The sequence below is a fragment of the Denticeps clupeoides genome, chromosome 2, assembly GCF_900700375.1.
Source record: "Denticeps clupeoides chromosome 2, fDenClu1.1, whole genome shotgun sequence".
Classification (NCBI taxonomy): domain Eukaryota; kingdom Metazoa; phylum Chordata; class Actinopteri; order Clupeiformes; family Denticipitidae; genus Denticeps; species Denticeps clupeoides.
The window spans coordinates 14,200,861-14,228,634 of record NC_041708.1 but is presented as its reverse complement, the minus strand read 5'-3'; the positions used below and the strand labels follow the sequence as shown (position 1 = coordinate 14,228,634).

Genomic DNA, 27,774 nt, shown 5'->3' with positions numbered 1-27,774 from the left:
GAGGCATGGCACAATAGAGGTTAAAAGGATGAACAGTTTCTAATTTATTAATACCAGTAAATTATTATTGCAGTTACATGTGAATATTGTATGTAAAAAGGTACCAATGTTACAGAGAAAACCAAAATGAGAGAAGGAGGAAAAGATAGAAAAAGACAGTGTAGCCAGAATCAAGCTTCAGAGACATCACCTGATTTAGGAGAAACAGATCTTTATACACCTGGCCTACAGGAAGTTGTCACAGACCAATCAGAACCTGTTGTTTCTGACCTCATGCCCCCAGTGCCTCCCGTCTGGGGAAGACAAAGGGCATGACCAAGTACTCATAGTGTCCGGACGACATTATAAAACCGTTTTTTTTACTCGTCACCCTCCTGTATAGGTACAAGGTGATCTCTGCCAGGAGTTTGAAGGTGTTGTTCAGGAGTGGGGATACTGGTTCTTCTTGGTCACTGCATTCAGATTCCGTCAATGCATGGCCGCAGTCCATCTTCCTTCTTCCCCACCAAAAAGAATGAGGCTGCTGTGGGAGAGGTGGAAGGACGGATTATGCCACTAGCTAGGGATGATGTGATGTACTCATCCATCACCCTTCGTTCCGGAAACGAGAGCGAGTACAGATGGCACCGCTGTGGTAAGGCGCTGGGGAGCAGTTCAATCGGCAAGTTGTGGGATCTATGGAAGGGCAGCTCCGCCGCTCTGTTTTTATCGAAGATAGCGGCAAGGTCATGGTAGCAGTCTGGGAACCCTGGTAAGAAGGGGGTGGTGCTGTTTGGAGAACGTGGCGTGGCAGATGAGGGAACATGGGTTAAGTTGTGTTCAAGGGGCATGGTTTCGGTCAATGGCCGTGGCTTGGTTACACATGGAGGGGTGGTTAACATGGTGCTGGTTTGGACATGGGCATGATTCTGCATGTGGGCATTGTCAATCTGGTCTTTACATTTGGTATGGACGTGGTTTGTTTCAGGGGTGAGGCTTGGCTTGGGGCTTGGGCAGCGAGCATGGCATGGGTTGAGGAGCGTGGCCAAGTCTCACCGCTGCTACATGGTTTTTCGGTCGATGTCTGGCCCGGCGGTTAGGATATCCGGCACTGAAGTCGTTCTGTCAAACATAGTAATAACACAGCCTTTGCTGCTCTCATCGACGGCGTCAGTCCACTCACTGTTGTTCGGCAGGGTATGGAATTTAACAGCATAATCGGTCACGCTCCAATTCCCCTGGTATAATGACATGAGTCGCAGTGATGCCGCCTGCATGAAGGCATAGTGGGAGCCGCGGCAGCCCCGGCGGGAGTGGAAACCGAAGGCCTGGGACAGTGGGGCTGATAGTGGACAGTGGACTTGTGCAGACAGGTCAGCGAGAGTGGAGAAGCGTGCGTCTCTTGCATGGTCTCCATGTCTGCTGCGCTCTTACTGTCAATGTGCGAGTTCGTGGACGCACTTGCAGACATGCTTGGAGCGGGGGGATAAGTCATCTGGGATAAGAGCTGGGGATGAGGATGACCAAAGGCGCTTCGCCGGTGAGAGGGAGGCAGGAGGTTAGTGGAAACTGGAGTGGAGCAGTGGACGTGTGCGGTGGGAGGGGAGCTCTGGCTCCATGGGGAGCAGCAGGAAAGGAGGCGGGAGGATGAGGCTGGGGTGGACTGGGGCAGAGGAGAACAGGAAGACGGTCTGGGATCATGGGTTGGATGGGAGGGCATCTTGGGTGGCAGAAAGGTGGGGTAACATATACATATCGTCATAGCAAAAGGGGACAGTCAAAAGTCGTTGTCAAAATCAGTCAGGCGTTTGTAAAGAAGGCTAGCGTGTCTGGGAATTAAATTCAACAAAGGGCGGGCAGCATCCCCCCTGGCCACCTGACCCTTACACTGGGTGCTGCCTGCTCTCACTTACACTTCCGGGTCGCTGTTTCCCCGGCTGATCTTGCTCAAGCAAGAAATGCTTGAGCTGAAATTTCTCAAGCAAAGTGTACTCAAAGTTCTAAGTACACATTTAAGAATGTACTAGTGATCTAAGAATACGAAGACAAAGATTTAGCACAACACTAGGATGTTTATTTGCTCTATAAAACAAGATTCACATACTGCACTCCTTTTCAACAACTGGAAAACACAATCAGTGTAGTACTGAACAATTTCCTTTAGAGTTCACTTAAAGACAGATTTATTCACTCAAAGTCAAAATTTAGCAATGAACCAGTAATTAACCATTAAGTGATTTTTTCAGTGATTGGATTTTAAGTTTGAGTGACTTGAGAGACAAAATCACTCTCTGTATGAAATCAAATGTGCTCTTCAGAGGTGCAGGATACTCTAAGTTTAGAGCATAAATCAGTGTCATGATCCGGACTCCGGATCCAGAGTTCGGACCGGAGTTTCATGTTTGTCTCGTGTTATGTATTAAACCCCTGTCGTGTGAAGTTGTGCGTGTGCATCCTCCTTCATCGCCATGTCCAGCCCACCATGACAGAATGACCCAACCACATGTGGATGCAGCCAATCCGCCCCGCTGAGATATTCCTTCGTCGGGAGGAGGTCTGCCCCATAGTTCCATGTCAAAGGTTCCATGTATGGATGTCCCTCCGACGCCGCCGTAATCGGCAGTTCCCCGCCATGATCCATGTCATGTTTTTAACGATTCCCCAAGCGTGACAGACTCTTGGCGGCCTACGAAAGCTACTGTGGGGTCGAGAGGATCTGTCACGCTGTCCATGTTCCCCCTGGCGATTCCAGCGATGCAGTTCCGGTGATCGCCAGTTCCCTGCCAAAGATGCAGTACCTGTTTTTAAAGTGTCCCCAAGCGTGACAGACTCTCGACGGCCTACAAAAGCTACCGTCGGGTCGAGAGGATCTGTCACACAGTCCATGTTCCCCCTGGTGATTCTGGAGGTGGGGAGTACCGGCGAATTCGTGCGACCGGACCTCGATGGCCTACGAAAGCTATCATGGGGTCGAGGAGAGCGATCGTGCAGCTCAGGTCCTCCCAGAGTTAACCGAGAAGAGGAGAGGCGGTGAACTTTCCAGCAGGGCATGCTGGAGACTGACCGGGGTGATGGCTGCCTGCGGACGGTGGACAGGATGCCGTTCCCCCACGGACAAGCCATGCTTTGGCACGGGCCTGACACCACCGGTGCAGGACAGCCGGCACTCATCCTTATGGAACCCCACCCCCCACCCCCCCCTTCATGAACCTTTTGTGTAGCACTGCCGGAGGTTGTGCCTTTGAGGGGGGGGGGTACTGTCATGATCCGGACTGGCAGGGGTTACTCCGGATCCGGAGTTCCGACCGGAGTTTCATGTTTGTCTCGTGTATTAAACCCCTGTCGTGCGTATGTGTCCTCCTTCATCGCCAGGTCCAGCCCTCTGTGACAATCAGTCTAAAGAGCAGACATATTGCTTGTGGAAGATTTTGCACGCTATCCACAATGACGGTACCTTCCAAAAGGATAGCTGTTGTTGTGGCATCAAGATGAAGGGAGTAGGGTAGTGTTGCGGTTGTAGACTGCTCGGGAATCACCATTATAAATCCAATTGTAAAGTCGGACAGGTCTTCATTGTCGTCACAGTCCCAAAAACAGGGCAAATAGCAATAATGAGGTCAAAGTAAGTTACAAAAAATCTTTAAGAGCAGATATGCACATTAAAATTTGAAACTAAATTAATAACACCATAATATGTTTAAATATACAGGCCTTTTCAATCAGGACACATTGGTGTCAGAGGAATGGAGCCTGGCTGGCATCCCCAGCACCAAAAATGCTAATGCTGATGCCCTGTACCCCAACATGTCCCGGATGCTGAGGAAAATCAGTCCTCCCTAATCCTCACACAGCCATTCCTCCCAACCTCACGAATGTCTCTCCCCCTCTCCGTCCACGCATCCTACAATGGGGGCATGACATACCATTGGCCGGACATCCCGGACGTCAACGCACCCTGACCAACATTCGCCAGATGTTTTGGTGGCCAGGCCTTGCCTCGGACGTAAGGCATACGTCGCTGCCTGTTCCACCTGCGCCTCACACACGGCCAACAACCAGAGGCCTTCTCCTTCCTCTACCTCGCCCCTGGTCCCATGTCTCCATGGATTTCGTTACCGGACTGCTACGATCCAGGGGCATGACCACCATTATGGTCCTCGTCGACTGCTTTTCGTTGCCCGTTCTGGACATCTCTGAGGACAACTGGGGGTGTCGGTCAGTCTGTCTTCTGGGTACCTGTCACGTCGGTGAGCTGATGGGGGAAGGAAGCGCAGAGTCGGGACATTCTGAAACAAGGATTTATTAATAACTGAAACAAAACCAGCGCAATGGCTGAAAAACAGGGGAATAAAGGGGAGAACATAAACTAGCCCGACACTACCATCCCCAATCCAATGGCCAGACCAATCAGGAGGTGGAAACGTACCTCAGAAAAAACATGACTCTGCACCTTGACAATTTTGACTGCAATATGACAATCAATGTTAACCTTGTCAGTCAGTGGTTTTAATGTTATGGCTAATCAGTGTTTATGAAATAAAATAATATAATTAATATAATATACTATATAAAGTTATTATATTGAATATAATATTTGTAAAATATTGGATGGTTCTTAAAGTCACTTTGTGTGCTAAATATAGTTAGCTTTATATACAGATATTATACTATACATGACTTTTACAAAGTTGTAAGCATAGTTTACAGAGAATTTACATGAAATATATTTGGAGCTCAAGGTACAGCCGAGCCACCACACCTACTGCACTGTTATAACCAAACCATTTTAAAACAAAACATCTCAATTGTTACCTGGAAGAGACATTTGTCAAAATTTCAATGGTCCATGAATGAGATAAAAGGAGTAAGGTCAGTTTGTCACAATCAGTGAAAAGCTTAAAATTCCAGACATTCAGGGTTCTACTTTTTCACACAGAAGAAATGAGCCCTCACAAAGAATATCAGAACATCAGACTATAGTGACATTTGCTTGAGAATTAAATATATATTTTTAAAAGGTTCCAGTGAGCAGTTATATAAGTGCACATGCTCTTCGCTAATGGTAGGGGGTGGAGTGACAAACCAAGGAAATTTTCCCAAATTTTGGTACAGTATTGTACACAAAAAAACAGAACAAAAAATATTAATAATTAATTACTTCCCATTTGAGCAAGCTACTGGACTGCTATAGCAAAACAATAGCATAAGATTGCTGCTAGGTGGAAAAAGCTTGTTGTCATTTGTATTTCTGTCATGTCCATTCAATTGTGGTGCATGGGTCAAGTGACACATGCAAAGGGAGGCAAACTAAATCTAGGCTTATTCAAATATTAGGAAGAATAGATTGAGCAGCGCACAAATATGAGGTCTATATCCACTGGAGAATTTATTAGAAGAACCTGGCTGCTGTCTCTCCACCTTTGGTCCTTAATTGCAAATGTTCACTGTAAATTTAGGTGATGAACTAGTCTCAACACAGTACTGACAGAGTAGAGAGGTGGTTGATCATGTTTTGCTGTTTGTCTGGCTGTGTGGTTTTCTAAGAGTGTTTGTTTTAGGGACTTTACATACTGAAAAACACAAGGACTACCTGAACAAAGCTCTACACATCTGAGCAGAGGATTCGCCCATCTATGTCCTCCCAGGTTATGTACACTCTGGGTTTAAAGGCCATCTTGGTCACATCTAGTACAGGTTTGCTCATATACCAGGTGTGCAGTAGGTGATCCACCTGGTCATGTCTTGTGATGCCATGTAAGCATTCCTCATCCTCTCCATCCACGTCATCCTCCTTCTGTCTTGGACGAAGGTGCAAGGGAGAAAGTGGAAGCCGAAGCACTACGTCATCTTGCATACCCTCAAAGAACTGAACCACACATTTTCGGGCAAATTCTCTCGCATGTAGCACGCATGTCTCATCAAAGAGCTTCTGCTCGATGTCCAAATAGTTGCTCCAGTACCGGGTCTGCAAGAAGGCTGCGTGGTTGAAGCATGGCTTGAGCACGCGACCAACTGCACCCAGCAAGATGAGGAGGAGGAGCAAGGACCAGCCAATCGTCTTGGCCAAAAAGCACAGCAAACAAGACAAACCACACGTCAATCAACAAGCCTTTGTGGCAAAAAATTTCTATAGAAGTTAAACCAACTGTTGCAAAACAAGTGACAACTAAGGTAAAACCTTATTCACCTGAGAGTAACATCGCACATAGCGTGACACAGCCTTGCGGAAGGTGTTGTTTCTGAAGATTATGTCTTCCTTACAAGGCACCTTGGCCATAAGTTTCTGCAGGTCCAGGCCCGTATTGTTTGGCATGCCACTGAAGTACTTGGGGTCAACATTCATGCTGAAGGCACACACAAAACACTTGCCATCCAGAAGGGTCACAAGAATCCAAACCACAGGAGCCAGCAGAGCCCGTTGTATCATTGCTGTAAACAAATACCTGGAAAATAGGCAAATTTTATTCATTAAAATTAAAACATTATTATTATTACTATTATATTAATAGTAGCATTAAGCAATAAGTAATCATTTTCTGGTATTCTATTAGCAGTCTATGACTTGGCATGTACAAATATCACAAATCAGATACTTCATTGATAGGTTAAACATTTTTAACGCTTACCTAATTACTGCTGGATTTTTGGATCTTTTCCCGGGTGGTCTGACCCATTCTTCCATCATGACACCGGTGTGTCTGTTTACCAGGACCCCCAAGAGGAACAGAATGATCGGCGGTATGAACATTACCCCTAGCGCATACATTTTGTTATACTGAGGCATACATGGACAGTTAAAATCAAAGCTTGTGTAAAGCTTTACACTGATAAGAGCCAAAATGGCACAGATTCCATTGGAGATTGACTCCGAATTAGACTGGAAGTACTGAAGCACCAATTTTAGACGCTCCATCGCTTGTTGGTGCTTAGTACCGAGTTTGGATAAACTGTTGAAAAAGAAGGTGATAGGTTTAAATACAAAGTGTATATAAAGCTTTTTGGTACATTGGTACATACATTAAATGCAATATCAACACAACCTGTGAAATCTGTGGAAAATGCCACTGTTGTCACCATATCTTGTCCTATTCGTGGCGAAGTAGAATCTGTCAGGATTGTTTTTTTTCCCTAAGGGTTGTTCTGATGCCCCGCCCCTCCCCTGGCTTTTATGGCAAGCCTTTTATATATATGGAACCCTCTGTAGGTTCCATTCAAATAGGTGAAATTGGTTGCTTTGTAAATTTACTTGTCTGAAACAAAAATATTGTTTTAAAATATATAAATATATATACTTGTGACAATAATTTACAATTAAATTTGTACCAAGCTCTAACTCTTAGTTTTACAACATACTGACCAGCCAGGAAATATTTTTTGTCACAATCTAGACATTTCATGTTTGCCTTGTTTCATGATTTCCAGTTTCTTAATCTGTTTCATCAGTAGCATAAATGTATCCTTTCAGTCATTTGTCTTTTTTCCTCGTTTCATGTCTATGTGAGTTGTAAATTTCATAGTAAACCCCTGTCTTTGTCATGTGTTTGTGTCCATTTTTCCTCTGCCTCATGACAATTTTCAATTCAATATATTACTTAGCTATTTAAATAGGGAAAACGTACTATTTATTTGTTACAATTTTATATGGCATTTTCTAGATTTTGAGATTTATTAAAAATAATTTGTGTAGAATTTGTGTAAACATCTTTAAATACACCTGCACATACTGGAATTAAACTGCTTAAAGTTACAATGAAACACATTTTGTTTGTGAACATTTAATTAATTACGACTACACAAAAATCTATGGAATTATAGAATAATATTGAATAATAGTGATTGCATTTACTAGTTCACCAATACAATTCTTATTATTACAAATTACGATTCTTAGTCCACCACATTATGTTATTTTAGTTTAGTACATTAAAGGACATACTGGCTTGCCATCCTGTGTGGCATCAAGCAGGAAGCATGTTCTTCAGCATGAGGGGACGGCATTCAACTCGTGCCCCACCCCTAAAACCATAAAGCCGCTGCAGCGTCAACATATGGAGAGAGAGAGCACGCAGAGAACGTAAGCTGTCTCATGGCGGTACTTTCTTTATCGGTTTTTCAGTTGACGCGGAGTTGAAGAGCATAGAACGGTGTCCGGAGTATGTATCTTTTATAATATCACAACACGTCTGTTCAGTACCATTGTTGCGTTGGCCACTTCTATTATGGTTTAATAGAAGGCTTTAAAGGAACGGAACATTATTCTTAATGGTAGGGAGTTTGCATAAGTCTTTAAAAGGTGAATGTTAAAAGTATAAGAAATAAACAAGAATAGGTGTATCGCATCGAGCAGTGATGGTGCTCTTCTGGTACTGTGTAATTTCCGGGCAACTCGAAGCCGGGTTTAATCATATTTGTATATGTAGTTTTATGTCTATGCCCATCCATAAAAGAGATAGTGAGAAATGAAGGAAGCTAATTTTCTGAACATAATTACAGGAAACATGGCCATTGCTAAAGTATGTGACACCTGTCCATAATATTTATTTTGTAATGTTGCAGTTGTATTGTGGCATTTGGTTTTGCAGCAAAAAACTTTTAAATGAGAATGCTCTAAAGATACAAGTTACTTAACTTCATTCCAATTGCAGTTATTTTTTGTCCTTCCTATGAACAACTGTAGTGATGTTCTCAATTATTTGTTTCTTCAGTGATCTCTATATTTAGTGTAACACTCCCACTAAACTTGTTTTTACAATGATGAAATTTTAAAGAACCCACCACCAGATTCACCTATATATGATGCAAGGGAGGAGTTTAAGTGGAAGTTACCAAGTACATTTAATTTCTGTCTAGGGTTATGATCTCGCAGTGTCGAAGAGCTCAGGCTAGCCTGTTGGAATGGCTATAGCTGTATGCGATTCACCTCCCTTGCACTAATTTATAATTCAATTCCCATAAAACCACAACACATGAAAACACAGGTACAACAGAACTATATATTACAACTGAACATTTATTTCCCTCCCCAACAATTATACAGGGGAAAACCCACACCACATAAACATTTAAACAATAACACAAATAAAATAAAATACCCGGGTTTTAAATGTTCACACCGTCCAAGTACCTTTTAATATCGTTGGCGCGCTTGGTGGAGCTCAAACTGGTGTGTTGAGTTTACTCACTACGTCTTCCAGTATTGTACCAACGATCCGCTGCACTTCTGCTGTCTGCAGAATAAAACTTTCGTCGGAGCAGCTCCTAATGTAGAATTAACGCTCCTCGCGTGGTCCAACGCCTCCACAGCACCGGGCCGTCCCGCGTCGCGCTGGTCTCCCGGTCTCCGCCGCGTGCAGAGTTCCCACCGAAGTCTGTGCACTTCTACCCTTTATAGCAATTGCTATTTTTCTAGAAGTCAGCGAACCTCCGTCATGCACTATGCACCCTTATGCATGAAAAATATTTAACTCCCAAACTAGTACAACATAAATGCATGTGAATGTATTTGCTATTTTAACCAAAAGCGTGTAACTTCACTAATTAAATTAAAACTAAGAAAAATGCTGTCTCCTGTCTCTTCTCTCCCAACTCTTCCTGTCACATGCTCTCCATCCCCCTCTATGATAGGACAGCACAAAATAAACTCTGCATACCATTACACAGTTTAAACAAGATATAAACATATTATATGAACATATAATGAAACAAAAATACACTTGCTGTACAGATAATAACAAAAATAATACAAATAATATCAGTGCACCTGAGAGGGTGCTACATTAGAAACATGTGTTTTTAAAGGAAAAGACAGAGGCACACGGATGCTGGGAATGTGAGCACAACGATGTGGCGTTATCTGTGAATATGTTCTTTTTGTCCACAGGAAATACCTTGCCAGTAATGCATTATCATGTTTCTGCATGGTAGTAGCAGCAGTAATCCTCAACTGGAAAGACAACAGCACCATCATCCCAGAAGAGGAGGATGACCCGCTGGCCCACATGATAAGATAGGATAAAGGGGTAGCCCCATCTATGAGTGGGTGCTGAACAAGACGGTCGCCAGATGTTTATACACAACACCGACCTTAGCCTCATCTGCTTCCAGGTGGTTGTCCCTGTAGGCGCCCGTGATAATTAATTATCCAAACCTGAATTCAGAATAAGTAATTTTCAAGTTCTAAATCGTTTTAATGTACTATTTACTTTTGGGATGAAGGATTCTGAATTTCTAACTTAATTAATTAAGTTCTGAAAAAATATTCACTATTCATGATGTTAAATTTTATTAGATTCACTCATTTGTGCTGTACAATTCAAGTCCTTAAAGAGATCTTTACCTATACCTAAGGGGTTGAGACAAGTGGCACAAATGTGAGAAAATGTAGACAGGTACTTTTTTTTCTATTGGATCATCACAACTCCTGTAATTCTGTTACTTTAGAATGGCCATGAAATATTAGCTTAATGTACATTTAGTAATTGTACATTAAATGGCAGAGGTAATTGAATTCCAGAACAATTGTATTTGAAACATCCAATGCAATTTAAGATTAAGAGAAATGGATTTGCGTACTACAAAGTTAATAGTATTTGAGCTGATGTTTTGTTACATTGGCTTCAAGTATATTTTCTAATTCATGTTTTAGTTAAATTATGTTGATTGTGTGTCTTTTTCTGAAGACACTTTTGTTTCATGATTATAATTTTCTTCAGATGTCACTTTAACCTTATTCACATTCCAGAGAGGCACAGTATGCTGTCATGTGACAAAGATAAAATCTTCAAAATACTATTTGCATTTCTCCATGCAGGGAGAGTGGACTGGTTTAAACTGGGTGTCTGGTTTGTTTATAGCTGGAACTAGATTTGCTGTTACTTTACAATAGGGCTGCACAATTTGGGCAAAAAGACATATTGCGATTATTGAGATCAATATTACGATGTGCGATTGCGATATGATAAAGGACACTTGCTTGTATATCAATGAAAAGTCGCATACTAATAGTGAAATGTTTAATTTCAAAGTGAAACATACAAACTACTTATAACAACCTGAAATGCCCAGTGCTTTCAAAATACAATATTCTACAAAATTAAATAAATCACAAAAAACTATTTTACATTACTGTCGAACGACAAACCCTGTTAAGGCTAAACAACTGTTTTGATTATATTTGGCCATTATAAAATCCCGTATTATAGTTCTTACGTTTAACCAAAACGTTGTTTGGAGGCTGACCTGAACACAGGGATGCATAGCTTTGCTAGCTTAGCTAAGGTTAAGATTGAGGTGAATTTCTTTAGGAAACCTTCAAAGTTTGAGAAAAGTTAACTAAACAGCTAAGAACAGTCTAAATAGTTAATGCCTACGTTGAGCCAAAACGTTGTTTGGAGGCTGACTTGAACACAGGAATGCATAGCTTCGCTAGCTTAGCCTAGCTTAGCTAAGGTTAAGACTTATAAAACGGGATTTTATAATGGCCAAATATATTCAAAACAATTGTCCAGCCTTACCTATGACATGTAATCCCCCGGGATCTGGTTTGGAGCATACAGCGGTTTGTAAAGCCCCAAGCAGCACAAGAGTGAGGCATTTTTATGCACTTCTCTCCATAGACATGGATATGCTTCACGCAACAGCAGGGCATATCGCAATATGGCGGCGACGTTGACGTACGATGCAGCGCGTCATGCGGCGTCTACCCATATGTCTCCGAATCGAAAGTCATGTGACCAACCACGTCACATCCGACTGAAGTGAGACTGAAGTGCCAATCCAATCCATGTACTAATCATTTAAATCGCAGTTTTTTACATTCGTGTAATCACACAGACTGACATCGCGATTACGGTTGTGATTAGATTAATCGTGCAGCACTACTTTACAACATTACATGTGTGTGTGTGTGTGTGTGTGTGTGTGTGTGTGTGTGTGTGTGTGTATGTGTGTGTCAAACTGTGGTGTCCTCTTTTCTACGGGCCCTTAGTAAGCTAAATGTGGACTCAAGTTCTGTCCCTTTAAACATTTATTTCAGTCACACTTTTAAAAGAAATTTACATTTCAGATATCTTTGTATGAGGTTATAAATGTCAAGCATTGAGGACCCTGAAAGGATTTTTAAGAAATTTGGTCAAAATAAGTTATGTGCACATATTGTTTTTTGGGGGGAAATATTTACTGTCATTTGCATATTTTGATTAAAAAAAATGACATGTTATGAAATAAAACTACCAGAATTTTTTGCACAGTGCTTTTTTGGGGGGCTGTTCATTTTGTGCACATATGAAGCTGAAATTATGACTGAACTATAAGATTTACTACAGTGTGCACATTCTATAAAGCCTGCTTTATAACTAAGTAAGTATGTATAAATATTTAATTAATTCATACATTTTTTTATGTGTGGACTGCTTTATGAATTTCTGAACATATATTTTTTCCTTTTGTATAAGCATTGAGGTTAGTTGCAACACTAGCACTGTAAACCAAAATAAGCCTACTTTTTCTTTCAAGGAAACTGTTTTCACAGATTGCGTAAACTGTAAATAAAAGCCTTATGCTGTGTCAACTACATTTTTGAGCCATTTTGCCTGACATGGTTTAAAACAACATATTCTGTGAAACCACAGAAACATTTCCAGCATATTTGAGTAGTCCCTGCTAAATTTTAATACAATTTGCATTATACTCTCAAGCAAGGTAGCAATTTTGTCTAAGAACACTGCTGCAGATTATCACCTTTCTTCACATATTTAGCAATTATAATAAACTCTTGAGGTTGTGTTTGCACTTTACCTATTCAAGTTCTAGGTTTGCCTTTAAGTTTGCATGCAGGTTTCCTTCAGATTCTCTGGTTTCCTCGTGCTGTACAAAGACATGAATTGTAGATTAATTGTCTGTAGGTGTGTGTCCAAGGATGGGCTCTTGCAGCTGCGACCCTGCTTAGAAATAAACAGTTATGACAAACGGTGTTACTTACACGGGTCACTTTCTTCACGGGTCATCTATATTGTCTTTGTTTATTATGTGCAGGACATTCAGGTGCCATGCCGGATCTCTGGTGTACCAATGAGTAATAAATAAAAATAAATAAAGCATCTGGTTCAGTGTTCTGATATTATATCTGAGAGGTGCAGCCCTAGTCATAAGGCAGCAATCCAAGCAATGCAATACACCTCGCGTTACAGCTGTAAGTCTTGCAGGGTTCGAGCTCAGTTTTTATCATTGATTTTAGTTGGACTAAGTTTGGGTCGGGTCGAGTTGAGTCGGTTCAAGCTTGCGCGGTCAATGATCGCTCAGCAAACACAAACTTCCATTATATATTACCTATCTTTTCTGTGTGATTCGCTGCTTGTAAAATTTGGTCTCCCAGAAGCCAATGGAATGATCACCATTCTGACCATAGTGGATCGCTTCTCTCAAGGCGGTCCACTTGGTCACCCTGCCCGGCCTACCATCCTCTGCCACAACTGCTGACCTCATGCTTCAACACGTTGTCCACCTCCATGGGTTCCCTGAGGACATTGTCTCCGATCGGGGACCCCAGTTTGTCTCAGCTATGTGGAAGGCTTTCTGCCGCTTCATTGGTTCCACTTGCAGTCTCTCCTCAGACCAACGGCCTGGTGAAGAGAACCAACCAACAGCTGGGACAATACCTGCGGTGCTTTACATCATAACATCAACGCACCTGGCCCGGTTTTCTCCTTTAAAATCCATTCGAAATCTGTTATGGTTTTCAACCCGCCATCTTCGCTCACCAGGTGCCCGCAGGTGGGGTCCCGTCAAATGATCTGTGGCTGCCGAAATGCCTGGAGAACAGCTCGGTCGGCCCTCCTCACCTCCACCCGCAGGACGTCAGCCCAGCACGACTGCCGGCGTCCACCTATAAATTGGCAAGATGGCCACTGCCAGCCGCTCAGTCATTGATTGACATGCGTCATCGAGACTCGGCTCCTCTCTACCTGCCACTCAGTAAGACCGTTCCTGCCCTTATCGCATCCTTCCTTCTGAACTCCTTCCTCTAGTCCTGTCCTGTCCTATATTGTGCCCTAACCACATCCGTGTGGTTTTGCGGCTTACGCCAGTTTGCGTTCGTAGATTAAGTCGGAGGGAATTTACCTGCCTCCTTGCGTTCCACCACACCGAGGTTCCTCGTCTCCTCCTACACGTGCTCAAGTTCTGATTCCGGTGACCGTGACAATAGGTGCTCCAAAATAAATGTCAGAAAGCAGAACAAAATAGTCAACAAAAAAAACAGAAAAATAAAAACAATGATAAAGCTCAAACCCAAGAAACAAAACGTAAATAACAGAGTAAATAAAAAGAAACATATAAAAATCAACACAACCCTTTTCTCAACCCAGCAGCCAGACCAGAGGTAACTTATTCCTAAGGAGTGGGTAAAAAAAAAATACATATTCCTTCATTCAGAGCCAATTAAAGGGGGGAAATTCCCACTCTACCTGCCTCTTGCACAGTAGTGCACTTAGCAACTTACATTACATTACATTACATTTACAGCATTTATCAGATGCCCTTATCCAGAGCAACTTACACTCAGTAGTTACAGGGACAGTCCCCCCCCCCCCACACTGTTAGTAAGCGGGATTTGAACCTGGGTCTTCTGGTTCACAGGCGAGTGTGTTACCCCTAGGTCTGTAAGGAGAACTCAAAATGGCATTTTTACATCAACAAAATACACAGAAACAAAAAACAAGGATATACTGATACACACATCTCAATAAATGCTTAAATTACTATTACTAATCAAATAGTACTGATTAATTCTTAAACACACTAAATGCAAAACAAGAATGATCCAGCTGCTGTGGCATTGTCAATCTTCTGTTCGCTGTGACTTTACATCACGGAGATGAACTCATTGTGGGTTGTCAGAGAGCAATAAAAATCACTGCCCTTACCCAGAGAGAGGCTACTAGAACATCTCTGGTCCTTCTTGGATGTTCCTGTTCTGTCTCTGTCATCTTTATCATCTTGTCTATGACAACATTGTCTACTCCAGCGTCTTCAGTCAAATTAGTTTGCAAATATAAAAACCTCTTTTACACTGCAACCTGAGGCAGTGTTGTGTGGGATGAAATTACAACAGAATTTTCCAAATATCTAACACACCCCATACTCTGCCAATACCATGTCTTGCACCATCCTGTCCAACCATATCATCAGGGAAGGTATTACCAGTTGTTCAACAATTACTCTAAATTTGGTCCTGGATTGACCCGGGGACCTCCTGCCGGCAGGACATGCCCAAAACACCTCCCCAAGAAGGTGCCAAGAGGAATCCTGACCAGATGCCCAAACCACCTCAACTGTCTCCTTTTGATTTGGACGAGCAGCGGTTCTCTGAGTACCTCCAGAATGTCCAAGCTCCTCACCCTATCTCTAAGGCTGTGCCTGGCCACCCTATAAAGGAAACTCATTTAAGCTGCTTGTATCCGCGATCTGGTTCTTTCGGTCATTACCCAAAACCCATAGGTGAGGATTTGGACGTAGATTGACCAGTAAATCAAGAGCCTTGCTTTCTTGCTTTCTCCCTCTTCACCACAACAGATCGGTTCAGCGTCCACATCACTTCAGACGCTGCCCCAAATGGCCTATCGATCTCCTGTTCCCTTCTTCCCTCACTCATGAACAAGACCCTGAGACTTAAACTCCACTTGAGTTGGCAAACCACCCTTTTCCGGTCAAGAACCATGGTCTCAGATTTGGAGTTGCTGATCCTCATCCCATCCACTTCACACTCGGCTGCAAACCTACCCAGCAAGAGCTGAAGGTCAGGGCCTGATGAAGCTAGGAGGACCACATCATCCGCAAAAAGCAGAGATGAGATTCTCCTGCCACCAAACACCCTCCACACAACGGCTGTGCCTAGAAATTCTTTCCATATAGGTTATAAACAGAACCAGTGACAAAGGGCAGCCCTTGTGGAGTCCAACCCTCACCGGGAACAGATCCAACTTACTGCTGGCTTAGTGGACAATGGCTTAGCTCATTCTCCTTTGGTACAGGGACTTAATGGCCCTTAACAAAAGGCCATCCACCACATACTCCTGGACCAAATTGGGACCACCACCCCAATCTGCCACTCCACCAGAACTGTCCCCAACGTCCACGCAATGTTACAGATATGTGTCAACAACAACAGCCCTACAACATCCATAACCATGAGATACCCAGGATGGATCTCATCCACCCCCGTGGCTCCACTGCTGTGTAACTGTTTGACTACCTCAGCAAATTCTGCCCCCCGAGATTGGACAGTCCATACCCCGGTATCCCAACCCTGGTTCATCCTTGAAATGCGCATTGACAGGATTGAGGAGCTCATCAAAGTATTCCTTCCACCGCCCAACTATATAGCCCCAGTTGATGTCAGCAGCTCTCCATCCCCACTGTAAACAGTGTGAGCGAGTTGCTGCCTTCCTCTCCTGATGCGTCAGATGGTTTGCCAGAACCTCTTTGGAGCTGACTGGTAGTCTTTCTCCATGGCCTCAACAAACTCCTCCCATACCCGAGATTTTGCCTCAGCGACTGCCACTGCTGCACCCCGCTTGGCCGTCCGGTACCTGTCTGCTGCTTCTGAAGACCGACAGAACAGCCATGTCCTGTAGGCCACCTTCTTCAGCCTGATGGCTCTCCTAACCTCTGGTGTCCACCAGCGGTTACGGGGGTTACCACCATGACCAAGGTCCATTCAGACTCAATGTGCCCACTGCTCTTGGGACAATTGTTGACCTGCGACCCAAGTGTACTGATGGGCATCCTTATGTTTGAATATGGTGTTGGTTATTGCCAAACTGCGGCTTGTACAGAAGTCCAATAACGAAACACCACTTGAGTTCAGATCTGGCAGGCCGTTCCTTCCAATCACACTCCTCCAGGTCAAGCTGTCATTGCTCACATGAGCGTTGAAGTCCCCCAGCAGGACAATGGAGCACTTTCAGAGCACTATCTAGCACTCGTCCCAGGGACTCCAAAAAGGGTGGGTACTCTAAGCTGCTATTTGGCACATAAGCACAAACATCTGTCAGGACCCATTCCCCGACCCGAAGGCGCAGGGAAGCTACCCTCTCGTCCCCTGGGGTAAACCTCAACAAACAGGCTGAGAGTCTTGGGGTTAACCAAAAGCCAACCCCAGGAGAGTGACACCCCATGAGCGAAAGCCCAGCCACCAGGTGGCTTCTGGTGCATCTGTCATTCTAATTTTAATGGGATCATCCTTACTACCTGCTTACATATTTATTTTAAACTAGAAAAGGGAAATTCATGAACAAATTTTGATTTTGACTTTGAAATCATTGAAAGGTTTAAAGACAAGAGGATGAAAGGATGAAGGAGAACAGCGAAATCATTATTGTATTAAGTTAATTTCATGGAAATTGTCAATAAAAGAAAGAGGAAGAATTGACTCAAAAAATGCTAACCTCAAAATTTACCAGAGATTAGGAATAAGAAGACAAAAAAATTGAACAAGATTTTCACTTTCCATGTCAAAATAATAATAATAAGAAGAACAAAAAACATCGGTCCCTTCACAAAACTGCACCTTTTTAAAGTGGGAGAGATTACATCCACAAGGATGGGTGTGGAGATTGACATGACTCTTCACGCCTTGGGCTGAACCAATTCATTGTCAATGAGATTAGTTGAACCATCTCATTGACAAAAGGGCCTCGACCACCTTGTGGTTCACCTGAAACAGTATAAAACAGTTTTGCCATTTACTCTAATTATGTTTTTTTGTCTGTCTTCTTGTCATATCCATTCATATCCATTCAAGGTGTAAGTTTCCTATGTAACCCTGTGTAACACAAGGGGAGCAGTAACACAAAATAATATTCCATACTCCATACAATCCCTCCTGTTGAGACATGGCGTAGCCCATGGCTCATAAATCCTCTGAGATATGCTTTGCCATTCGACCAAATTGTGCAAATTAATCCAACACAGTTTTACTAGACAAATAAATTTGTAGTTCAACCAGCACCAACTTGCGAGCTGCCACTTTAAAAGAAAATGCTTCTTCTAACTTAACTTTAATATGACTAATGCTGTTTCATATAATGCTACACCTGAAAAATGACAGTATCCTTTAAATATTTCATGATCTGAACTGTAGTTTTTTATTTTGAATCTTAGACTCCCCCTGCACGTTGTGTCCCGAGCTGAAGTCAGAAATAGGGATCTAGCTGGGAGCACCAGAGATGCTAACAATTTAATTCTTGTAATCATTTTATTTTATAAGTCAGCACAGTGGTGCAGGATTGTTTGAAGAGGAACAGCCCGTCTGTTCCTTCTACACATTAGATGTTAGAATGCAGTATTTGTACAGTTGAACATCAGGAGATGAACCTGATGTGGCTCCTTCACATGCAGAGTTAATACGGGTTAGCCCGAATGCATAACATGCAGTGTTAGTAAGCATATCTCTCAAAACTTTTTCTCTTTCTTGGCCAATTGAACCATCCAGAAATCAAGAAATATAGAAAGATCAAAATAAATGACCAAAAATGCTTTAATGAAGCATTTAATCAAAGTTAATTTTAAAGTATTGTTCAAATTAATTTGTCTGAAAAAGATATTCAATTAACACAATATAGTTTAAATCATTGTTTAGTCTTGTTTACATTTATTCTAGCCCATTTAAGTCTCTAATTAATACTGAACTGCTTCAGGAACAAGCATTTTGCTCCTAATCTACACCAGCAGCAATAGACTAAAATGTTTTGCTAATCAGATTTTTTCTAAGTAGTCACACTAATTTCCTTTCACATCCCCTTACTTTCCTGTCCCAATGTACTCAGTGTATGTCTCCAAACCAATACAATCTTACCTCTCTAAATTTACCTCCAAAACTGTCCTTTAATATATTTCATATTAATCTTCCCTATCCCTGCTTCCTGTGTTTTGTCAGTGATTTTAATTTCGAATCTTATATTAAACAGGCCCAAAGTAGTATAAAATCCTTATACCCATAATGCTATAATCCACAAATTTAAAGAATAATTTAATTATATAAGTGGCATATTTTGGTTTTTCTTTATTTATTAGCCATTATTTAATTATATTTATTTGTTTGTTATTTATCTTCTGTAATTGTGGCCAGTGGTTAACTGGGCCTGGCCTATAATTCAAATTTTGGCTTGAAGTTTTTTATTATAATCATATTTGGATTGTGATTCAGACCAGGTAAGTACGGCATAGCTTTGTTCCAAACCCGGACTCTCCTCTGCCTTCCAGGACCCTTCCATGGAGCCTGCTGTATGGTTGCTCGGGTCATCTTTAGTGCCTGCATCTGCTGTCATATGAGCTGTTAACACACTGCTCACGTTTACAACACGAGCTTGCAAATCATCTGTCAGCAGTGCAACTCTATTCATCACCTTCCTCTCTTGTTTTTGGAGCTTTGTTTAGTGCTGCTGGAGCTCATGGGCAACCTGTGCTGCAAATTCATCCAAACTTTTTTCATAAAGTGCTACCACAACTTTCAGTTTTACTTTTACTTTCTCAGGAAGTTCTATGTATCTATGTTTTGCAACAGCACCTTGATCAGATCATTTTTCTGGATGCATAAAAAATTATCTGCTGGAGTCTAGTTCTGCATGCACATTGCACTGCTTTATCTGATTTGCTCATTTCCTCTCCTGTAGTTAGTATTTAAAGTTACATGTATTTATTTATTATTTTACCTATCCACTAAACCTAGTTAGTTTTAATCTATGTACATCTTATATTTATTTATTTATTTGTTTGTTTGTTTGTTTTAAACACTAAGACTACTTAAAATTGTATTATCACTACATAATAATTTATTTGTATTATGATCTCTTTAATTTTAAGCTAAACTTTTATTATTTCTTCTGTTGCTTACTTACTTTCTCACACACACTGATGCGCGCACTTCACACACGCGCCTGCACAGGCACTGGGGGTCGGACATACACACACACACACACACACACACACACACAAACACACACACTTCAGCGCACACCCCCAGACGTTGCTGGAGGTGGAGCCGACCTCAAACACATGATGCTTACTTATTCAGTACCACACCCACTCCCAGCGCCGTTGGTTCTCTTTCCATCTCTCTCCCACACACAGAGAGGTTTGATTACTCCTGGTCCCCACCGTTCCCTCTCTCTCCCCCGTCTACTTTGCTTTCATACACACAAACAACAATGCAACAACAACAACATTTATTTCTTATATAGCCCCAAATCTTCCAGGGTAGAGTGAGCCTGCAAATGGTGTCAGTGTAGGGCTGGTGATGATTTGTACAATATGATGATTTGTACAGTTGTAGGGTTGGAGAAGTCCAGAATGTAGTTCAGTGTCATGGTCTAGATTATGTGTCCATAATGATGCTACTGGTCCACTTGAAGATTCCTGAAGCTGTAGTTGTAATGGCGGTGGTGGCTGTGGTGACCCTCTGGTTCATTTCATGCTATGTCCTCGTTTAGCAGTTGTCAGGAGCCAGGATTTATTTGCTGGTCTCTTCACTGGGGTCTGCCAGTAGTCTGGGCGCTTGATTCCGTGTCTCAGAGAAAACAAACAGAAGCAGCGGCAGACTGTGGCACTGTACGGCCGATACTGAAATATGTGGTAATAGTGGTATATTGGTGCTACAGTGGCCCAGTTCCCTAACTTGGACAGCCTAACTAGGGTGAATTTAACTTTGTCTGTGTCTGTCTAAAAGGGGGACTCTGTGATAAACTGGACTTTATAATTGACACTGTGTCAAAGTGATGTGAAATGAGTGTCTAGGACTTTAACAAAAAGCCAGAGAAAACAGATAGGTTTTGAGATTGGATTTAAACACTGACACTGTGTCTGAGTCCCGGACACTGACAGGCAAGCCATTCCACAACTGCGGAGCTCTATAGGAGAAGGATCTGCTCCCAGCTGTGACATTCTGTACTTTTGGTACCAGTAGTGACCCCGCACCAGTTGATCGAAGGGGGCGTGGAGGGTTGTAAAGAAATAAAAGTTCACTCAGGTACTGCAGGGCGAGACCATTTAGAGCTTTATAGGTCAAAAGTAGGATTTTGTAGTCAATCCTAAATTTGATGGGTAACCAGTGCAGTGATTGTAAGACTGGGGTGATGTGGTCATATTTCCTAGTTCTAGTTAGAACTCTGGCTGCAGCATTCTGTACTAGCTGGAGTTTACTCATGCACCTACTAGAGCATCCAGACAGTAATGCATTGCAGTAATCTAACCTTGTTGTAATAAATGCATGGACCAACTTTTCTGCATCATGCATTGAAATTATATTTCTTATTTTCGCAATATTTCTAAGGTGAAAGAATGCTATCCTAGTGACATTATCTCTGTGAGAATTGAATGAGAGACCTGCATCAATGATGACACCTCGATCCTTTACTTCAATACTTGGTGAAATAGAAAGGCTATCCAGGGTTATGGTGTTGTCAGCCGACTTATGCCTGGCTGCTTGAGGCCCAAGTACAAGAGCTTCTGTCTTGTCAGGGTTTAACAGGAGAAAGTTGGTGAGCATCCACTGTCTAATGTCCTTCAGACAATTCTCTATTTTGTTCAGCTGCTGCCTCTGATCTGGCATTTCTGACAGATACAGCTGTGTGTCGTCAGCGTGGCAATGAAAGCTGATACCGTGTTTGCGGATGACGTCACCTAAAGGAAACATGTATTGGGAAAAAAGTAACCTTTTGGAACACCAAACTCTACTTTACTATGTGAAGATGTCAAGTACAGTGGCTTGTAGCATGGTGTTAATGGCTGTAATGTGTTCTTGGTTTTACTGACTGATGCTCCTTAATAGGTCCGGGATTAAATGAATACTAACCGGCTATGTCCCTACCAGGGACTGGTGTGTTGCATCAGCCTGGTTTTCAATGACTTTGATGGACTGATTGGTGGAGACTGTGTATTGGTTGTGGGTAGGTTTGTATGCCTTATAAATAGGGCCCACCTTACATTGTGAGGGGGGCGGAGAGAACGGTGACGAGGAACCGGAATCCGTGACGTCACCAGCGGCGCGAACGGCGGCGACGCGACCAGACGCCGGACAGTGACCGGCGCCGTAGTGGAGGGCGCAGTGGCCAGCAGCGCTACAGCCAGTAACCGACAACGCGAATTAAGTACCCCGCAAAGGGACGTCGGAGTTGTCATTTCCGGTTGACGCGCTATTGTATGTGGACCTGAATCATTCCATCTAGCAGCCCGATGGTGTTTGTGTTGCAGCGGGATCGGCGTATAGCGACGGCGGCCGAATAAAGAAGGAAGCGTGGACAGTGGAACGGCGCCTACTCTTGTTACGTTTTCATTCATACGGCCTGGCCGAGAACTGGGCGGAGCTTGTTGCCGAGCATTCCGGAGGGCGACATGGGCGTGTTCGCGGGATCCTGGACTGTGTGATCCGGCGCAGCTGCGGAGTGAAGCGCTTGGAGACCGACGCGTGAACAATTTGACAATTCGTGTGACTATTTGTTTCGTGGGATTGGGTACACTAGTTTTCATACTGGTTGGGGGGGAGCCGACCAGTATTTACTGTTTTTAAAATCTTTTTCTTAGGTATTTTTATATAGGTATGTTATTAGATAATTAGTAATGCTGTTTGTATGATAACCAGCCTGGTTTGTCACCATATTGATTTTATTACCCACCCAACCCTCTTAAAATGTGAATTTGTGGTGCTTCACTTGCGGTTTGTAAACATATGTTTGGTGTGATCTCCAATTTTATGAATTGTGGGTTTGTACGTGTGCTCTAAACTGTTGTCACGATTTGCTGTGTGTACCGGGGAGGGTGGCATCAACCCTGCAGTACTAGTGAGGTGTAACCGTTCCTGGCAGTTCTCATCCGCCCCCAACATGCATTTTGTCTTATTTAAACGAATAAAGTGTACTGTTTGAATTGTACTTTGTGTGGTACCTGTGTCTGGGGTGGACCAAGTGGGAGCTAGTAACCTTACGGTCACGACAAAGACTAAACCCCATTGATGTCCACAAACTGATATTTGTTGGTCAAATATGATCTGAACCATTCAAGGGCTGTTCCCTTAATCCCAATAACATTCTCTAACCTGGCAAGGAGAATAGCGTGATAGTGTCACACTGTACTCAGATCAAGCAGCAAGATGCATCCCTGATCAGAGGCAAACAGCAGGTCATTAACCACTTTAACCAGCAATGTCTTAGTTCACGTTTTATATACTTTGTGGATATTGTTAATGAAAGTGAAGTGATTGTCACACGTGATACACAGTGAAATTGCCACGTACCAACGGACTTGGTACGTGGCCGGTGCTAAGCGATGAGTTAACAATTTTGTTAAGCCAAAAGTCAAATAACATCCCTCGACATAATTCTAAGTGTATATTAAATCAGTTAATGTGAAGAGGGGAAACTAGGCCTTGCACCCCTGGGCCCAGATTTTCTGTGCAGCCAGGCACAGGAAGAAAGCGGTCCATCTTACCCGCTTTCCTGTCCCTTCGTGGTCGCCAAATATGTGGTGGAGGATTTGCTGAAGATTTAATCAATAAATTCAAACAACAGTTAACTATTGTAGACAAAGTTGTTTATTGTATTACACAACAAAACAACAGCTTTCATTCTTATACATTTCTCTTATCATTAGTCACGTCATAAAAAAACCAAGAAGACGGAGGTCTTAACCTTTTTCCTGTCTCAATAATGTGCTTGATTATTTGTGTTATCTACATTTTTCTGCAGCTGTGGTTAGTTACAATGTGTTTAAATGATTTGTGTTCACTCCCAGGATTCGTGTGAAATTCGCCAAGGACAGACCCTGTCTCCTCTGTGTGCATGTGTGTGTGTGTGCTTAGGCATATGAATGCATATTACATCATATTACATTCCTACAAATTCAGTTTACAAATAAGTGTTTAAAATATGACATACATATATGTATAGTGCTTACAGTGTTATATAAGCCTCCAACAAATACCTTATTTATCTGTGCTCCTTCAGCATATACAAAGAGTTAGATAGTAAAAAAATAACTTTAAGTGTCTAAGTTCAGTGAATGTAATTGCACATCGGTCATCATAATTCAGTTGCTGGTTGCTGATTCCTAGCCAGTATCTTTTGAGCAGGCAAAAAGTCAAACAGTTTACAGTTAAATATTATACACCCAGCTTGTGACAATCGGCCTTCTTCTGGGCATACCAACCCTCCCCATAATTTATTAGGCCTTGGCAGGGCCTTGCTAATCTTATCTTAGTTCTTTCCAACCCTCCCAAGCCTTGGTTGGCCTTCTTTTCTGCAGGTGTGCATGTGAGCGCATGAGTGGAGGGCCAGGCTCTATGCCTGCAGCAAAGGCCCACAAACATACAATGTGATTAAAAAATATTCCATAGTACATGTGAATCCCCGCCTCACACATCCCTCTCCTTTGTTGTCAGGTTTCCCAACCCCTAGACTGGAATGTGACAGTGTGGGAAAGGAAAAAAACAGACATCAGCTACAAGAATGGAAATATCTGAATTGTAAAAAAAAAAATTTAATTGAAGAGAGGTTCATTGTCAATACAACAGTATATACAGTATACAGTGTCTTGATATGCTGTTTAACACAGACCTCCAGTGTGACTACAAAAGATATATTAAAATATTACATATAGTATGAATTTAAGAAAAAATGCACTGAAATTAAACTAAACTTAAATACCTATAAAGACTATAAACTAGTGGTGGGCCGTTATCGGCGTTAACGTGCTGCGTTAACGTGAGACTCTTTATTGGGCGATAAAAACGTGCTGCGTTAACGTGAGACTCTAATTGGCGATAAAAAAAATATCGCCATTAATCTATTCACAAAGTTGGGTTGGGAGCAGGGTTACACTAGATTTATAAGTATATTTCTTCTTTCTTTTAGTTTCTTATTTCCTAAAGACCTTTATTTTTTATTTTGTATGCCTAGCGCGGATGTATACCTAGCGCGGATGTATACCTAGCGGATGTATACCTGCACTGTAGGGGGCAAGAACGAGTCTTCGAACTGAAATTACTAGAGCTGTAATACTCGGATCCTTTTTAGGATTCTGCTCGCTCTGAGTCACTCACTAAACTGATACGGGTGTGTGAGTCACTTTAGTCACTTGAGTGGAGCGCTAACCCGCTCTCTGATCTGGATCAGAGAGCGGGTTAGCGCTCCTGGCGGTTAACTTCCGCTACAACCGGACTCATGTAAGCCAATATATTGGAGTTTACAATTTAGACATGGCGTAGTTAGGACTCGAAGGATTCGGTTCAATGGAGACCTCAGATTCGTGACTCATGAGTAATTTAAAGGATCCGGCAATTAACCCGGGTGAGTCATGAATCGCACAGCTCTAGAAATTACCACATCACGTGTCGTGGAAACATGGATGCAGCTATGAAGCCGCCGGGTTTGCTTCAGGGAAAATTTATTTTTAAAATTAATCTAGATTAATTTAGATTGCTATAGATTAATCTAGATTAATTTAGATTGCTATAGATTAATCTAGATTAATTCCAAAACTACAGTGAGATTAATCTAGATTAAGAAAATTAATCTATGACCACCTCTACTATAAACACTATAAAACTTTCTGTACACTAAACAAGGACAACATCAATATAAGACTTTCAAAATGGCTGTGCATTTGTGCAGTGGACTGCTTCAAGTATGTAGGATATTACTGCTGTCAAATTGTCTCAAAAGATACTCTGTTTTGGCTGACTCCATTGCTTTCCTGACAATTTGATGAAGGTTCTCATTTCAGGCAATCATTGCTGTTTACATTGGGTATTTCTGCTTTTTTCACTCCATCGTTGATTTTATGAATGTTTTCATTGAATCAGGGAGCTCATTTTTTGTCATAATTATCTTCCTCTAGGTTTGTGCCACTTCACACAGAGAAAACGTTACGGATTGTTCATAGGGTATTAGCATTTACTGTTAATTGCATATGCCTGCCTCCGTGGTGCTCATGAAGCCTAGCTGCATTACAAACATCATAGTCTGCTCCTTAAATTTGTACCTGATAATCTGAATAATGTAAACTCTGGCACCTTAACATTGAGAATGAAATGTCATACTTACTCTAATTTGATTTACCTTCGTGGACAACCTCTGGCGATGTCCTTTTTGTTCAGGCCTTGTTATAATAACATAGTTATTTAAATAATAATGAGACTTACTTGGCAGATGAGTCAAAAAACACATGTTATTCACAAACTATTTCTGATATGAAATCTGCAAATTCTTTAAGAAACCCTGTATATGGTCCAGATTATGGCCAGTAAAAGAAATATGCTATCTCGAGTAGGTTCAGGTCCGGTGACTGTGGAGGCCAGGTCTCCACTTTTTGTTAAGTACATTACTCCACATGTGTTTATTCATAGTTTTGATGCCTTCAGTGAGAATCTACCAATGTAAATGGTCATGAAAATAAAAAAAATCTCATTGAAGGAGAAGGTGTGTCCAAACCTGTACTGTATAGTCCATAATCACATACAGTATGTCTCAATGGGCTTTTACAGGCCCTACAGTTGACACCCCAGACTTGACCCTTCTGCACACAAGGAAAAAATTAAACCCAAACTCGAGGAGCGAGAAAAAAAAGAACTGAAGAAACCTTGGGAAGTGATACAGAGAGAGACCCCCTTCCAGGGTGAGTGATCTTACTGTTGTAGCTGTTATAGCTGTTTAATTGTTCATTGTTACCCATACCAGATTAACCACAAGGTTCTCCAGCCAGCTAACAGGGGAAAAGAACAAACTGCTGTTACATCCAAAGACACCTGAAGCAATTTGAAGCAGAACAACAAGAAATAATGGAATCACTTTATGTGGATAACTTTATTTCAAGTTGAAGAAGCACACCATGTAACAACAACTGCCAAACAAATACTGGCAACTGCTGGTTTGGAGATCTTCAAATGGATGACAAACTCAGAAAGTTTCAGAAAACCAAATGGTCGCACCAGTGGAATAGTGCTTAAAGTACTTGGATTGGTGTGGAGGCTGGAGACTGACAATTTCACCTTTGATCTTAAGCCACTAGTGAGTTTTCTAAGAGACAAAAAAAGAATGCTACAGTCATCAGCATGCATTTATGATCCTTTACCATCAGAGTTATGTGCATGTTCCAAGATATGTGGGAGAGGGGACGAAACCCTGCCACCATATCTAAACCAAGAATGGCAACAGTGGCGCTCATAACTGGTACAGTTGCAAAGGATTGCAATACCAAGGTGGTACTGAATAGACATGAGGCAGGAAAACAAGCATTGAAACTGCATGTATTCTGTGAAGCCAGTGAGAAGGCTTATGGTGCTGTTGCTTATCTGCAAGGTGAAACTCAGGAAGGAGAAAACAATGAGCTTTGTTGCATCCAAATCTAGGGAGGCTCCTCTAAACAGAATCAGCTATGGTGAAATGGTCCCAATTTTCCTTTATCAGCCTATGAGGTACAACAGGCAAGAGATGGAGACATTTCAAATTAAATGAAGTTAGAAATTAAATCTAGTTACGAGGTGCTGTTACACTCTAAAAACTGCTGGGTTAAAAACAACCCAATTTGGGTTATTTTTTTTAAAAGGGACCAACCCAACGCTGGGTTATTTTGGGTTACACGTTCAACCCAGCATGCTGGGTTGTGATTTTTAACCCAACTATTAGTTAAAAATGACTACGCTGCTGGGTTGAATGGAACCCCAAATGGGTCAGAAATTTAATCTAGAAACTTGTGATTAAAATTACAAAAAAAAAAACACACCATTCTACAGCAATACATACTTCAATA

At 42.1% G+C, this 27,774-nt stretch overlaps 1 protein-coding gene across 3 annotated transcripts; it reads right to left on the bottom strand.

Annotated features, from left to right (window-relative positions):
• Positions 1-4,263: 4,263 nt before the first annotated feature.
• Positions 4,264-7,073, bottom strand: calhm3 (calcium homeostasis modulator 3). 3 transcript variants are annotated; one of them, XM_028969934.1, is made up of 4 exons: positions 7,020-7,073; positions 6,606-6,926; positions 6,167-6,422; positions 4,264-6,037 (listed from the first exon to the last, which is right to left on the bottom strand). In XM_028969934.1, exons 2-4 carry the CDS (start codon positions 6,890-6,892, stop codon positions 5,582-5,584), a joined length of 999 nt encoding a protein of 332 aa, XP_028825767.1. In that variant the 5' UTR covers positions 6,893-6,926; positions 7,020-7,073; the 3' UTR covers positions 4,264-5,581. The 3 variants fall into 3 exon arrangements, with proteins under 3 accessions (XP_028825767.1, XP_028825766.1, XP_028825768.1); XM_028969933.1 differs by having other exon boundaries at positions 6,606-7,068; XM_028969935.1 differs by having other exon boundaries at positions 5,676-5,991; positions 6,606-7,068.
• Positions 7,074-27,774: the final 20,701 nt, after the last annotated feature.